Source organism: Aquarana catesbeiana, linkage group LG02 (genome assembly GCF_042186555.1).
Source record: "Aquarana catesbeiana isolate 2022-GZ linkage group LG02, ASM4218655v1, whole genome shotgun sequence".
Taxonomy (NCBI): domain Eukaryota; kingdom Metazoa; phylum Chordata; class Amphibia; order Anura; family Ranidae; genus Aquarana; species Aquarana catesbeiana.
In genome coordinates, this window is record NC_133325.1 from 400,335,664 (window position 1) to 400,352,825 (window position 17,162).

The window sequence follows — 17,162 nt, forward strand, 5'->3', positions numbered from 1 at the left end:
TAACAAGGGGAGTGTAGAGGTGGGCGGGGAGTCTACTGACATCAGGACTCCACCCACCGAGCTCCAGACAACAGATCCACCCACAGACTATGCAATTTTTCGGGTCTAATAACAGACAGAGGGGAGACATTTGACAGGTAAAGATACATGCAGGAGGCATGTATATCCTTATAGATAACCCCTATGGCAGTAGTTTAGAAAGGATGACATTGGGTTTACATCCACTTTAAGCGCCAGTAAGGGTCAGATATTGGCATCGGTGGTTTATTTCCAGAGGCCAGTTGCCTCTCATTCTTTGATAAGCACTTTTGTGCAGGGGGTAACGCATATCATTCTGCCTGTTAAAGTGGTTGTAAACCCCATATTCCAAAAATCTGAAAGGCTATTATCTGTACATAGCCAGTACCATAATGTATTACATTGCATATCTGTTACCTTTTGTATATTACTCTGATTGTCATTAATAGACTGCAGAATCTGTCTGGTTCAGTGGGCATGTTGACAGCCCAGGGCTTGGGAGAAGGTGTTACGTCACCAGACTCCCCTCTCAGCTCTACGCGCTGTGGCACAGAACAGCCAATCCAGGAGCCGCAGGAGGAGTTGGGGGGAGAGAGATTTACGGATTCAGCAGTGGGAGACACGGCCACTTCTCGTGCATGAGTCTAATTAGTCTGTCAATTACTTTACCTGTGACTTATGTTTTCACTGAGGGAAACTGAGGAAGATTGCAGAAGAGTGCCTGCTCCTTTCCCGGCCAGACTGGGGACAGAATACTTGTCCTGCTTTGCTAAATAATGTAGTGTGTTCATTGTAATTTTTGATTTTTCGGGTTTACAACCACTTTAAGCCTCCCCTGTGTGAATTGGACTTGAATTTGGTCTTGTCTGTTTTGCAAAAGCCAGCTTTTGAATCAATTTGAGACATTCCGTTAGCCCTTTTGACTCAAAAGATGTTTTTTTAGTAGCGATCACTTCGGTAAGGATTTCAGATTTGGCAGCCTTTTCCTGTAGGGAGACATTTTTAGGTTTTCCATCATGACAAGTTGGTGCTACTTCCTCAACTGTCATTTCTTGCTGAAGGTGGTTTTTGAGTTTTCATTTGAATAAGGATGTTGTCTTACCTTAATTTTTGTCCTCAGTCCCTGGGGGAGAAAGCCCTGCACACATTGAATGTGGTTCGGGCTATCAAAGTTTATCTGAAGACGACTGCAGTAGTCAGGCATTTGGATTTGTTATTTATCCAATTTGAAGGTTCTAAAGAATGGTCAGGTAACTTCAGAGTCAACCATTTCGCAGTGGATCCATCAGATTATGCCTATGGCTTGAAGGGTAAAGGCTCTACTAGTGTGAGGCCTCCTGGGCTATCCCATCAGTGGCTCAGGTCTACAAGGCTGCAACCTTGTCTTCGGTACATACCTATACAAGGTTTTACCAAGTGGATGTAAGGGACTCTGAGGATACAGCTTTTGGCCAGTGTTTTCACAATGGCTTCTGTGTCTCCCTCCGCTCAAGTGCATTGCTTTGGGACATCCTAGGTAATTACGATTTATAGTCTGGTCTATGCCCCATGATGTTTGAAAAAAGAGAAAATTTGGATTTTTGCACTTGTACATCATGAGACACAGAGGTCCCTCCCCTCTTTTCTAGGGGTTCGTTGCTTGCTAAAAAAAAAACAAAAACTGAGGAGTTCCCTGAGTAGGACGGGTTATTTAGGGGAGAACTTCTTGTTTTTTTTGACCCGCCAGTGATCATTCACCTATCGATGGCGCATAACCCAGGTAGTCAGGATTTATAGCCTGCTTGGTGTCCTGTGAATGTACTCAAAGGCCCAAGAAATTGATTTTACAGGTAAGTATATATGTATGGAAATTTTGGAAGTTGCATCACACATTTACAGTTTACATATGTGTGTTTCCCGAAAGTTTTATTAGTTTTTTTTTTTTTTTAATGTTACATATAATGCAACAAACATAAAGGTAGAGTACAAACAAAGGGGTAGGCAGAGGCGAGATTAATAAAGGCTACAAGAGTATAGCAATGCTAACTATAAACGGAGGCTAAGTACTGCAAACTTCAATGCACCAGGGGTCCCGTGACCAGCACCGGAGGTGAGGTTACAGTTTATGCTAATGGAGAGTGGTTCGTGTAGATGTGTAAGAACGCCTCTGTGGGTAGGAAGGTGAATGGAATGCCAGTCAGCTCATAGTTTAAATATATTAATCAAACTTTGAATATGGTTATTGTTCATAGAATAAGTAGTTTGAAATCAATAAACAGTTGTATAAATCTTATTAATCGGAATTGTATATAATGGCCCATATTTGCAGCAATGCATTGATTTTGTTTGTGTTGGGTATTCCATTGAAAAGACAATTGATGGTTTGCTGAGAAATGTAATTCTGTGCCTATCTCACTCGAGCAGTTGGTTCTTGAATACTGTGAGCCTAGTTTTAACTGGCTGCAACTGGTCTGCCAGCAACATCCAAACAAGTTCAGCTGCGGACCTATCAAGTGACATAGCAAACCGATCACTTGTCTCCCTTGCACCCTGTCTTCCTTCAGGCTGCAAATGTACTTGATCTGCAGGCATATTTGCAAATTGACTAACGTTTTTCTTAACTATTTTGGTGATTTCAGGGTAAAACAGCCTCAGTCATGCCAATAGTTCGGCACCTGCTAACATCAATTATGCTATTTAGCCTGTTGATACCTGCTTTTGGTAGTCTATTTTTAAGCCGTGAACCCCTTTCTGGATTTGTGGCTGGGTACCAGATCTTTCCCTTTTTATTTTTTCTTATGTCTATGTTCTTGTGTTGACTTAATTCTTCGTTTGTCATTTTATCTCCCCACTTTAAGGCCTCATGCACTCTGGGCTTAAACACTACTAATACAAGTGTTTGGTGTTTGTTTTTTTGTTTTGTTTTTCAGCCTGTAAAAGCACCCCGATGTTAGCCCATGTGTCTATGCAAACAGGCATTTACAAGCATATTAGAAGAGGAATGTTTACAGTCTTAAAAAAGCCCAGTCAAAATTGTGTTCAGGAGAATAGCAGAAAAAACGCTGAACGAGCATAAATGCTACACATGTTTTGGCACATTTGAGCATTAATGCATTCCAAATAAATTTAATATTGGCCAATGGAATCCATTAATACTCAAACGATTGACACACCTAAACGCGTGTGCAATGTGTGGCTTTAGGTGCCTTTTTTCTTTTTAAGTAGCTTTTCCAGGAGTTCAGAGGAGAAAAGCAAACCCACCGTGTGCATGAGGCCTAATTCTTAGCCCTTCGCTTCTAATTTCGATATTGCTGTTGGGCACTCTTCATGTTCTTGACTTCAATTACCTAGTTTCTACCTCCTAAAGATCTCCAACTAATCCATCCACAGCCAGTATTTGGTAATGTTAATCATGACTCTGTTTTCTGTTTTTTCTAGGATTTCTGTTTAGCTTAAAGTTCAGTAGATTAAATTAACAAGTTAATGTTCCTCCGCCATCTTCCAGGACAGGCCATGAGATGTAGAACTCCTCCCACCGAGACAGGAAACATGTTACACACGAGTTAAAAGGTCATCCTCAAGGTCCTCACCTCAGTTTTTAGTGTTTCCTCCAGATGGGGGTAACATGCAACCTGTGGAACCAGTGGGGGAAACTCTGGTCTTTGGCTCTGTGTTTGTACTTCTTTTCCTGTGCCCATCTATGAAGCCCCCTCTATATGGATAGGCGGTAGCATGGATCCCTTGTTTTCTGTGCCTGGGGAAGGCCAGTACTGGCGATACATCCCTCTCTTGCCAGACCCCCCCCCCCTCCTGTGGCTAGTAGTGCCACCTCTGCAGTGGTGGATGGCTTCCTTGTGGAGGAGTGGTGCTCCTGTGCTCTAAGCTGGGTTGGTTGACCGGATGATGCAGAGACATCATTTCCGGGCACGGAGAAATCATTGCAAGGCGCCAGAGGCATTCTAAGCCTATTTTTTGTCATTTAGCACTGTGTAGCCAGGGAGCTGCTGGGCTAGTGTTGCCTTTTATGTTTTTCAAGCTTAGGCCCAGAATAAAGATCTAGTTCCTTCTACCAAGAAGAAATGTGCAATCTGTCCGGCTACTTTAGGATCTTCTTGGAGCAAGCCATTATGCCACTTCTGTATTGGCAGCCTAGTTAAGGATAAGTCATCTGTGGTCTGAAATAAACTAAAATTGTCTGTCAAGGAAGAGTTGAATTCTACTTTCCACACCTTTTAGATCTCTTCTGGCTGACATTAATACCTTGTCAGTTTTCTTGTCAGCCTGGTAGTGCCTAGACCCTCTTCAGCTGTAATTTCAACAACATTGAGGGATGTTTTGCATGGCGAGGTGACTGAACATGCATCTGGGGTCTTGTCATTCTTTCAGGCACTGATGCTGATTCCAGAGATGAAGATGAGCCTTCTAAGGGGTCTAGATACAAGTTGTCCCTTGAGGACGTTGTTGATCTCAAAGCTATTTCTGAAATTTTGGAAATCGAAGAGGAAATGGTACAGCTTTTTAGGCATGAACTAATGTATCAAGGCCTTTACAAAAAGAGATTCAGATTTTTTTTTTCCTGTGAATAAAACTTTCAGACAACATCCGACTGGAGTGGTCAGAACCAGAGAAGAAGCTCTTTTTTTCCAGTAGTTTAAAATTAAGGTTTCCCTTTGAGGATTCTGCACATCCTTGGAACAAATATTCTCACCTGGATGCACTTCTTTCCAAGGTTTCTCAGAAAGTGGATTAAGCCTTTGAGGGTCCTCAAGGATCCAATGGATAAGAGAAGTAATGTGCTTCTGTGTAGGGCATGGGATTCCTCCATCTCTAATACCATGCCTGCCTTAACATATACTTGTGTGTCAAGGAACCTAGAGAGCAGCTATTGAACTTCTTTCTATGCAATTTAATGCTGTAGGCTTTGTGGCAAACGCTTTGGTGGAATCCGTCAAAATGTTAGCCAGATCCTCTGGCCCATAAATTCAGCCAGATGGGCCATTTGGCTGAAGACTTGGTCCAGGGATTTCAAATTACGATTCTGTGGCCTTCTATTCTTGTGGTGTTAGCTTTTCGGTCCTGAGCTTCAGGCAGCGCTTGAACGCACCATAGGCAGAAAGAAAGCCTTACTTGAGAAAAAGAAAAGGCCAGTTAACACGTTTTTCCGTGACCAGAAGTTTCAAAACCAGGAAGAAAAAGAATCCAGAGCTAAGAGGAAATGGACAGGCTATAAAGACAAGGGGGAGGGGGGGTATCTTGTTTAACCCTCCTCAGCAGCCAAGCCGCAATGAGTAATTTCACCCAGTGAAAGGAAGGCTAGGAAGGTTCCATTCACGATGGGAATTGGTTTCCTCCAATGGATTCATTCTGAACCTAATCAAGAAGATACAATCTAGAATTCGAATCCCAACCACCCTCAAGTCTTTTGGTGACCAAGCTTCCCAAGTATTCCAAGAAGGCCATGGCCTTATGTCTCCAAGTAGGATAGTTAATCAGAGGGTGTTAGTTCAGATTCCCCTAGTGCAGGGATCTCCAAACTGCGGCCCTCCAGCTGTTGTTGAACTACACGTCCCATGAGGCATTGTAAAACTGACATTCACAGACATGACAAGGCATGAAGGGAATTGTAGTTCCTGAACAACTGGAGGGCCATAGTTTGGAGACCCCTGCCCTAGAAGAACAAGGCTGTGGATTTTATTCTCATGTATTTGTGGTGAAGAAGTCTTCCAAAATATTCCAGTTGATTCTAAATACAAGACCTTTCAACAGATCCATAAAATTACAAAACATTTTGCATGGAGTTGATCTTTTCAGTCAAGTCTATCCTCCAACCAAACTGTTTCATGGTTACACTGGACCCAAAGAATGCTTTCCGGCATGTTTCTGTGTATATCTGGATTTACAAAAATTTCTGCGGATAGCAATCAGAATAGGATCTAGAATCCACCATTACCAGAACAAGGCTCTCTTTTGGGCTCTCCTCGGCTCCAAGGATTTATTTTGAAAATCCTTGGAGAAGTCCTAGCCCCCTTTTTTTTTTTTTTTTTTTTGAGGTTAAGAGCCATCACGATAATTCCCTATCTAGACCACCTTCTACAGATTGCTTCCTCCCAGGAGAGGTTGCGATTAGATCTGTAGTTCACTAAGTATAGGCTCCAGAATTTGGGGTGGCTGATCAATGTACGACTTCTGGGTTACAACATTCAATCCAGGTATCAAACTGTTTCACCTGGAAGAGAAAATTTTCAAAGTAGACCAGCAGGTTGCACACCTCCAGTCAAGCCAGCTGGTTTCCATAAGGATGGTCATGATAGGCCTAATGACAGCCTACATTTCAGCGGTACCTTGGGCACATCTTCATTAAAGATTTTTCCATCCAAGTCTTTGGAATGGCTCCAATGAGACCCTGGAAAGCTTTGTAAGAATTTTGACAAGGGTCAAATGTGCTCTTTGGCGATCCCAGGCGCATCTCACTTGAGTGCCTTTTCTGGAGTTGGCCAATCTAAAAATGATGACAGGTGTGAGTTCCTGGGGCTGGGAGGCTCATTTGGAAGGTAGTCAGTGGTCCAAACACAAGACACCAGGGATTTTCAAATTGGATAGAACTGATAGCGGTGCATCAAGCTCTGAACATTTTTCAGGAGGATGTGAAGGGCATCATCTCTGCGCAGCACTGTTTTTGTTATTTATATTGTGTCGCCTACCTTCTCCAATTCCCCATCTGGAGCCAGAGAAAGAAGCTGCAACTTACTTGATGTTAGGCCAAAAAGACATTATCTTCTATCTTGAAGTCTCTAAACATTTCAGGAGGTTGGAAGTCCTTTTTGCTCTTTTAAGATAGCCGTAAGGGTGCACAAGCCTCTAAGTCTTCTATAGCTAAATGGATCAGATAGACTATATGTAAAGCTTACAAGATTATGCAAGCATCTCCACCATTTGTGAATGCTTACTTAACTAGGACCTTGTCTACCTCTTGGGCAGAGAGAGCTAGAGTCACGCCAGAACAGATTTGTAGAGGAGCAACTTGGTCCAGATTATCCACATGAGTGAAGCAGTATTGTTTCAATTTGTCAAGTCCAGGCATTTGATAGAATGGTCCTGCAGGCAGTGGTCTCCCCCCCTTCCCAGGCTTTTAAGTTCTTGCTTATCGACTCATAGGCTGTCCTGGAAGACAACTATGGAAAAGCCAGAGTTAGACTTACCCGTAACTCTATTTCCAGTAGTCTTCCAGGACAGCTGGATTACCGCCCAATTGTAATATGCATTTTTTCCTGAATTCTTTCTTAGATCCGTCTCATGATTCTCATGTATTCTGAGGTGAGGACCACCTTTTGACTCTTGTGGGTAATGTGTTTCCTGTCCTGGTGGGAGGAGCTGTCTGTCTCCTGGGCTGTCCTGGAAGACTACTGGAGATAGTCGAACTCCATTTTTTTTTTTTTTTTTTTGCCATACAGCACCAGGGGCATAACCTACCTGTAATGAAGTGTGTCCCATGCAGTGGCAGCTGGTGCTCAAACTGAAGAATTCTGGAAAAAAAAAAAAACATAAAACGCTGCCACTGTGACCATTCCCCATCAACAACCCCCCCCCCCCCCCCCCGTCTGCCCGTCACTTACCCTGTCTTGGTGGGGCAGCATGTGACGGCGGCGAGCGGTGTCCTCCATGCTACCCCTCCCTTCCTCTCCTCCTGATAGGCATCCAATCACAGTGCCTGTCATTTCAACCAGTCAGGTGATGGCCAACGGACCCGAGCACCTGATTGGTGGAGAGGCGGTTTAGTGTTAAGAAAGCGAATATTAATTCACTGTTCTAACACTTCTGGGTGAACTGCGAGCGACAAGCATGGCGCTTGCAGGTCACCTTTTTTGACACCTATGGCTCTGATCATGTGCTTCAAAAATAAGCCCCCCCCCCCTGCTGTAACTCAGGTGCCCGAATAGGGGATGGCAGCGGCGCCCATGAATAGATTCATGCTATGCATGAATCTATCCATTGGTCATAGAGGATGTGGCTGTCCTTATGGACGCACCGCCACTGGTCCCATCTCTGACTGACTGCTGCATAGTGTAAAAATCTTCTCCCCCACGTACTGATCTTCTGGGCTGCAGAGGTTGACATCACCCGCTGCAAATGTGGCGTTCTATTTTCTCAATGCATTGTGGGAGTTTGGGAATGCATTGTGGGATTTTTTTGAGTGTCCTCTATTTTATTAAAAATGCCCATAAACACGCATAAACGCTAGTACAAAACGCTGTTAAAAGCGTGTTTTTCGGCCAGCGTTTTCTGCCAGGATCCAGGAAAAGCGTCCAGGAAAAGCTTTTTTGAGCTCCAGTGTGCATGGAGCCAAACAGATGAATGACACGGGATCAAGTTCTATGAATGGAGGACGCAGTTGAGAGGAGAATCTATTTCACACTTGCAGCGACTGATGTTAACCCTAGCAGCACTGGATAATCAGCGAAGTGGGGAGAAGATTTATACACTAAGCAGCAGCCAGCCAGACACAGAGCAAACTTCATTACTACACGAACTGTTGCATTTACAATAGTAATATTTATAGGTAAGTTAGGTTCCATGTGCTGCAAACCGCAAAAAATAAACTTTAGCTTGAAGTTATAAGCCATTGAACATTACTGCTTAAAATGTTTTCAAATCAAGATCCTAAACTGAGCTTTTAAACCAACAAATGATTTTATAATGATTACCTTCCTCCATTTATTTTAACCCTGCTTCTCCAATTTTCATTTTTTTCTGTTTAATTTTGCAGGATAAGTGTTCCAAAATTCAGTGCATTTGGCTGTTATTTTTCTTATCTGGCTCGTCATTCCTTTTATATTACACATTTTCTTCTCAGGCACTTTATTACAGGTATGTCAGCACAGGATGTTCTTGGTTTATTGTTTTATATTTTAACTTCTAAATACTACTAGTATTTAATGAACGAAAGGTGAATAAATACGATTAACAGCTGAAGATGCCTTTTTATTTCTGCATTTTATATAGAAAGCAGCATTATTTAAAGTGGATGTAAACCTCAGACATGAAAAATGAACAAAGCACATCCCGCTACTATGTACTACCCTGAATTCAAAGCACTGAGTCTGGTTCCTTTCTGATCTCTTCTATCTCTATCTGCATGAGTCACTCATAATAGATTAAGCTGTGACACCTCAGCCTCCCAGGGAGAGGGGAATTTAGTAATTAGAGAGATTAAACCCCACCAGTCCCAGTGTTGCCAAATCGGTGTAAGCCAGGAACAGTGCATCCAACAACAGTTTTCCTGATCACCACCACACCAGTTGTTGCCTCTGCCTGCCACATGTACTGACCCTGGCCTGTTTGTTGGCCATGTTTCTGCCTGCTGCCTGGGCCGATCCTTTGCTTGTTTGCTGACCATGTCTGGCTTCTGCCTGAACTGACCCATCTACAAGTCCCACTGACTATCCCCTGCGGACAACTGCACTCCTGGAACCAGAAGTCTGGTTTTTTTTTTCTTCAGCCTCCTGTACTTCCTGGCCAATGAAAATGGCATTCCTGTGGGCAGCCATGTACTAGTAGGTTAGGGTTGCTTAGTATGTAGAAATAGGGAGTACTACAGTTTATGCACTACACTAAGCTATGTGACCACGCGTACTGAGGCTACCATTATAAAACACTGTTTCTTTATCATACATCATAGGACACAGAGCCTCAAGTAATTACTTGGTGGGTTTTGGGCCTACCTTCAGGTGTTGACACTGGTATAACCAAGACAGGAAGTTGACTCCCCTATATAACCCCTCCTCCTTCCAGGAGTCCTCAGTTTTTTCGTCAGTGTCTAAGGTGTTGGTCACGAGTGAAGATGTGCTCTGTGGAGCTCCAGGGAGGGATCCATGTTGGATTTAAAAAACCTCCACAACCGGATCCATCCTCGCCACTGAGGCCATAGGATGGTACCTGGGCCTCGCATTGAAGAATGAGGTTTTGCCTGTAAACTTCCCTTTGAGAGCTGGACCCTAGGAACCAGGACGCTTTTTGTTTTTTTCATATTGCCTAAAGTTGTTCCTGAGGGGTGCTATAAATGGTCCAAAGGAGTGGAACCCCTTTAAAAAGGGCCCCAGTCTTTGAAGGTTTAACTACGCTGCCCGCCGTGATGGGTGAAGGTTGGATCTGTCTGTTAAATCAACAGTATACTGCAGATGCCTCCACACTGTCATCCTCTCCGGAGATACCTGACATGGCAAGCCATGGTGAGTCATTGGAAGCAATTGGTGGTGCAGCTGCTTCTCACACTTCAGATGTGACTGAAGATGCATTCTCCTCTGCCCTGTTGAGCTTAGAAGGAAGATTAGCGGCTTTAATCGCATTCTCCATCCAAGAGGATAGGAAGCATGCTAGATCCCGCACCTCAAACCCCCTTTTTCCAAGGGAACAGTGGGCACAGGATGAGGTGTTATCCTCAGGTGATCACGGGGGAAAACAAGCCAAAATTTTCATCTGTGGAGGAGACAACAGTTGATGAACCTTATGCAACCTCACAATCTGACAGATTGATGGTACAAACTCTTACAGAGGATGGTTCATTCCACTTTTTATACTACTTCTAACAGAGTAAGCTGAGGTCCAGGTCCCTTCTTTGTTTTTTTTTTTAAAAAAAAAAACCTTTTTACAGCGCTTATTTATGCTGAATGCGATCATCTGGATAAGCAGTTTTTCCCTCCAAAGAGTTTCTCAGTTCTCTATCATGGAGGAAAAATTCACAAAGGTTGGAAAGTACCAGCAGTAGACGCTACGATTTCCAGCATCAAGATGCATAATTGCTTAAGCATCCAACAGATAAGGAGTTGGAATTTTTTTGTTAAAATCCTCCTACCAATGGCGCTATGTTTCGCCATAGATGCCATAAAAGACCCTATCCACCAGACATCGTGCCTTGCGCCTGTTCTAAAACACGTGATTAGGACCCTGTGGTTAAAAGGGTTGGTCAGCAGAAGCATCTTGCAAAAAAGGGGTGTCTGACTAGTTTCCCTTTTCATTGGGGAAGTTTTTGTGAAATACTCTAAATGATTTCTAGCAGTAAAGCTCTTTTGTCCAGTAGAAGGTATAAATGTCCTTTTATTTAAAGTGAAGCCACAACAGCTCACAGGTTAAGTACTCTGACGGCCAGTGCAGCCATGGGAGACTTCCTGACAGACATGGGTTCAGATCCACATGTCGGCGTTCACTAGTGAAGGAGCCACTCCTCACAGGTCAACTACTCTGACGGCCAGTGTAGCCATGGGAGGCTTCCTGAAAGACGTGGGACCTCATCCTCACGTTGGCTCCTTGTGACCTTGGACAAGTCACTTAAACAGATTCCTTCCTCTGCGCAGGGGCAGCTGCCTCTAGGCAGCAGTGACGGCCTCCACCGTCAGACTCTAGGGCATGATTTCCAAGAAATACTGTTCAGATCTGTGCAACTTCAAGGTAGTCCCTGCACTACTTTGATACCACTTTGATGCGACTTGAGGTCCATAAACCTCTAGAATACACAGGCATTGTTTCCTGTCGCATCAAAATCACGCCCTGACGTATTCCCGGCTGCAAAGGATCACAGTAAAATCAAGCAACTTTGGGGTTTCAATAGTGGAAACTGAACCTAAAAGAGAAAATATTCAGCCCCTGTATACATGATTGAAGATATGTTTTTTCCTCCGCCCTGCAGGGCCTAGAAGGAAAATTAGCGACTTTAATCGCATCCGCTATCCAAGCATGAGAAGTGTGTTAGACCCCCCCTCCCCCACCTGAGATCCCTTATCAAGGGAACAGTGGGTAGAGGATAAAGGATTACCCTCAGGTAATCGGAAAGAAAGGCAAACCGAGTACTCCTCTGCAGAGGAGACAACTAGAGTTGAACTTTTTTTTCAGCCTCGCAATCTGAGAAATTGCTGGTACAAACCTCTTACAGAGATGATTTGTGCCTCTTTCAAGCTACCTGCAGTAGAGTCAGCTGATAGTTCTGTTTTTTTCTTAGGTTCCTTGGAACCTTCACTGCCTTTTTCATGCGTTTCCTGTACATGTACAGAGCCACGCAGAAATTCAACAGATCCATTCTAGATCTAAAAGAATCTAAATCAGTTCCTGAAGATCCGCTCCTTTCTATGGAGTCGATCAAGTCAGTAGTTTCTATCCTGCAAGGAGGAAAACTTCTGTCGCCTATCGGCATCAGGGATGCATATCTGCATGTCCATATATTTCCCGCTCGCCAAAGGTTTCTGCGGTTCGAAGTAGAACAGCAGCATTTCAGCTTATAGCCTTGCTCTTCGGGCTAGCTACAGCACCTCGAGTGTTCACAAAGGTGCTAGCCCCACCTGTAGCCAGGTCAAGGGCACAGGGCTTAAACAGTCTTGGCATATCTAGACGATCTATTGCTAATAGACCAATCGCTGTTCGGAGTAAGGTGTACGCATTACAACCAGTTACCTGGAAAGGTCTGGGTTGCATTCTCAACCTAGTAAAGTCTCCATTAAAATCGCTAAAAGAGGGCTGCAGTATTTTGGGTCTGATCATAGATACAGCCCAGAAAAAGGGTCTTCTTGCCCAGAAAAAAAAACACCACTCCATAAAAGAGTTGGTGCGGATGGTCAGGTCAAAAGGAGGTCCCTCCATTCACCTTTGCATGAGGTTGTTAGAAAGGATGGTGGCTTCATTCGAAGCAGTTCCTTTGCCCAGTTCCATTCGAGACTGTTGCAAAGCAGTATTCTATTTTCTTGGAACAAAACGATCCAAGCTTTGGACTTGCCAATGCGGCTGTCCCCAAGGGTGTCCCAAAGCCTCAATTGGTGGTTACTAAAGAATGTCCTAAAGGGTAAATACTTCAAACCACTTTTCTGGAAAGTGGTAATGACAGAGAAGACAAGTGTTCAAGAACCGAAAGAGCCTTGCCCATCAACATCCTAGAGATTCGGGCAGTGCGTCTGGCTCTAAAAGCCTGGACTTCCAGGTTAAGGGATTGTCCCGACAGGTTCCAATCCGTCAATGCCACGGCTGTGGCCTATATCCATCACCAAAAGGGGCACCAATAATCTCTCAGTGCAGAGAGAAGTGAACCATATTCTAACTTGAGCAGAAAGAAATATTCCGTGCCCATCGGCAGTCTTCTTTCCGGGAATGGAGAATTGGCACGCGCACTACTTGTGCCACCAGCAGATTATTCCCAGGGGAATGGTCTATTCACTCCGACATGTTTCGGGCTGTTTGTCAAGGATGGGGGACTCCGGATGTAGATCTTCTAGCATCCAGTGCAACAAAGTTAGTCAACTTTGTGTCCACAACAAGAGATCCATTCGCATGCAGAACAGATGCGTTGGTGATACTGTGGGATCAGCTTTTACTGATCTATGCATTTCCCCCTATTCAGTTGTTGCCTCGACTTCTTTGCAGGATCAAGCTGGAAAGAAAACCGGTAATTCTGGCAGCACCAGCATGGCCCAGAAGGTCATGGTATGCAGAAGTTGTAAAGATGGCAGTGGGGGATCTGTGGTCCCTTCCACAAAGGCCAGACCTGCTCTCACAGGGGCCGATATTCCATCCTACTTTACGAATGCTAAATTTAACGGCCTGGCTATTGAGACCTACATTCTGAAGAAAAGTGGGCTTTCCAGGGCAGTTATTTCTACTTTAATGCTAGGAAGCCAGCTTCTAGAACTATATATTTTAGAGTCTGGAAAGCTTATGTTTCCTGGTGTGAATCCAAGGGTTGGCACCCTCGGAGATATATATTGTAGGCAGAATTCTTGCCTTTCTACAAGTAGGCGTAGAGATGAAGTTGGCCCTGAGTACTGTTAAGGGCCAAGTTTCAGCTTTATCAATTTTATTTCAAAGACCACTTGCTACGCATTCTTTAGTCCGGGGTTTCATGCGAGGAGTGATGCGGATTAATCCGCCAGTTAAATCACCCTTAAGCCCTTGGGACTTGAATTTAGTTTTGTCAGTGTTACAAAAACCGCCATTCGAACCATTACAGCATGTTCCCTTAGTTCTTCTGACTAGGAAGCTGATATTTTTGGTTGCTATATCCTCAGCAAGGAGGGTTTCAGAATTGGCTGCTCCTTCCTGTAAAGAGCCATATTTGGTTATTCATGAGGACAGAGTGGTGTTGGGCCCTCGTCCAGGTTTTTTACCAAAAGTGGTCTCAGGTTTCCACCTGAACAAGATATTATCCTGCCGTTTTTTCCAAAACCATGTTGGTTATTCATGAGGACAAAGTGGTGTTACGCCCTCGTCCAGGCTTTTTGCCAAAAGTGGTTTCAGGCTTTCATTTGAATGAAGATATTGTTCTGACATCGTTTTTTCCAAAACCATGAAGAAAAGTCACTACATTGTCTTGATGTGGTGAGAGCAATGAAGATCTATTTAAAGAAAACTGCTCAGATTCGTAAGACTGATGTCTTATTTATTCTGCCAGAGGGTCCTAAAAAAGGACAGGCAGTGTCAAAATCCACTGTGGCTAAGTGGATTCGGCAGGTTATAATGCAAACTTATGATTTAAAGGGAAAGATTCCCCCTTTTCAAGTTAATGCGCACTCTGCCAGAGCGGTTGGTGCTTCTTGGGCAGTGCGTCACCAGGCTTCCATGTCTCAGATCTGCAAGGCCGTGACTTGGTCTTCAGTGCATACATTTACAAAATTTTATCAAGTAGATGTAAGATGGAATGAGGATATCGCCTTCGGGTGCAGTGTGCTGCAGGCAGCAGTATAATTCCTCAAGGTCTGGGGGTACCCTAAGGGTTGTGTCTCCCTCCCCTCAAGTAGCATTGCTATGGGACATCCCACCAAGTAATTACTTGAGGCTCCGTGTCTTGTGATGTACGATAAAGAAAATAGGATTTTTAAAACAGCTTACCTGTAAAATCCTTTTCTTGGAGTACATCATAGGACACAGAGCTCCCGCCCCTCTGTTTTATGGGGTGAGAGTATATTGCTTGGCTACAAAAACTGAGGACTCCTGGAAGGAGGAGGGGTTATATAGGGGAGTCAACTTCCTGTGTTGGTCATACCAGTGTCAACACCTGAAGGTAGGCCCATAACCCACCAAGTAATTACTTGAGGCTCTGTGTCCTATGATGTACTCCAAGAAAAGGATTTTACAGGTAAGCTGTTTTAAAAATACTATTTTTTTATATAATTGGTTGATTTGTGTGATACACAAGGTGCGATGTCCGGTACATAATCAGTCCAGGCATTGAAAAAGCCTTACGCATTTGATATTTCCACACTCGGTAGCATTATGTGTTTTGGGGTGTAATTCTAAGTATGCCCATGCTATGTGTGAAAAATATCTTATTAAATGGACAACTTTGTACATTTTTAATTTCACATTTTCCGAAAACTTGTGGCGTATGGGTTTGGGCTTTTTCTTTTAGATTAATACTTACCTAGGTGGATGCAGCATGGGTCCGATGCTGCATCTGTCCCCCCGGCGCCTCTGCACTGGGAACCGAGCGATCGAACACCACCGACCGTTCTGTTTTCTGAGCTCCGTGAGCAGAGAGCTGTAGACTGTCAGTCACAGCTCTCTGCTCTGCTCCCTCCTCACTCATTGGAGCACTGGGCTGTGGAGGGGGCAGCTGGCTCAGACTGAGGCTCGCTGAGCCGGGTGTCGGTTGAGGCACATGGTGGATCCAGACTCCATTGATGCGATGCCTGGACTGACTTCTGTGACCTCAGCAGAGAGCGGACTTCGATTCAAAACGAATTGCACTCCTGTGATCCATAGTCTTAGAAGATACTTTTGAGCGTTTGCTTTCCAAAATGTGATTATTTTGTGGTTATTTCCACTGTCTTGGTGCTCTAGGGTCTCCAAAAATGTGATGGGTAGTCAGGAAATGAGATGCATAATTTATGCCCCTGGAATGCCTGAAGGTGCTCCTTGAATCTTAAGCCCCTCTATGTACAGTGCCTTGCAAAAGTATTCACCCCCTTGGCATTTTCCGTGTTTTGTTACCTCACAACCTGGAATTAACATGGATTGTTTGAGGATTTGCATCATTTAATTTACAGAATATGCCCACAACTTTGAAGGTGTGTGTGTTTTTTTTTTTTTTTTTTTTTTTTATCGTGAAGCAAACAACAAATAGGACAAAATAACAGAAAAAGTCAATGTTTTGACTTCACCCCCCCCCCCAAAGTCAATACTTTTTAGAGCCACATTTTATGGTTATCGCAGCTCCAAGTCACTTTGGATAAGTCTCTGAGCTTGCCAAATCTTAACACTGGGATTTTTGCCAATTCCGCCTTGCAAAATTGCTCCAGCTTCTTCAAGTTGGATGGTTTGTGCTTGTGAACAGCAATCTTTAACCACTTAAAGACCAGGCCTCTTTTTCAGACTCTGTGTTTACAAGTTAAAAACAAGTTTTTTTGCTAGAAAATTACTTAGAACCCCCAAACATTATACATTTTTTTTTTTTTTTTCTAACACCCTAGAAAATAAAATGGCGGTCATCGCAATACTTTTTGTCACACCGTATTTGCGCAGTGGTCATACAAGCACACTTTTTTTGGAAAAAAATTCACTTTTTAAATAAAAAAATAAGACAACAGTAAAGTTAGCCCAATTTTTTTATATTGTGAAAGATAATGTTACGCTGAGTAAATTGATACCCAACATGTCATGCTTCAAAATTGCGCCCGCTCGTGGAATGGCGTCAAACACTTTTTTTTTCTTATTTATTTTACTTGATTTTATTTATTTTTTCACTTTTGTTTTTTGTTTTGTTTTTTATTTTAAAAATTGGGTCACTTTTATTCCTCTTACAAGGAATGTAAACATCCCTTGTAATAGAAAAAAAAGCATGACAGGTCCTCTTAAATATGAAATCTGGGGTCAAAAAGACCTCAGATCTCATATTTGTACTTAAATGCAATAAAAAAAAAAAAAAAATTGTCATTGGAAAAAATGACAACAGAAAAATGGCCCTTTAAGACGTATGGGCGGAAGTGACGTTTTTACTATATTATGGAGACGGGTGGGGGCCATCTTCCCCTCACTCGTCTCCATACCCATCCACGGACAGGTCCCGATCACCTCCGCCGTTGCCGACTGCTCCGGTAAGCAGCGGCGGGAGGGGGGGTGACCCCTCTCCCGCCGCCGATAACTGTGATCTCGAGGCAAATCCGCTGAAGAGACCACTATTATCGTAAACAGGACTG

General features: G+C 43.6%; 1 protein-coding gene across 2 annotated transcripts in view; it reads left to right on the plus strand.

Moving 5' to 3' along the window:
* RNFT1 (ring finger protein, transmembrane 1) overlaps nucleotides 1–17,162 on the plus strand; it is a 76,775-nt gene that overhangs the window by 38,553 nt on the left and 21,060 nt on the right. For both annotated transcript variants that reach the window (XM_073615260.1, XM_073615259.1), the window contains exon 4: nucleotides 8,762–8,862. In XM_073615260.1, coding sequence (XP_073471361.1) covers nucleotides 8,762–8,862 — 101 coding nt within the window. The remainder of the gene's footprint in view (nucleotides 1–8,761; nucleotides 8,863–17,162) is intronic.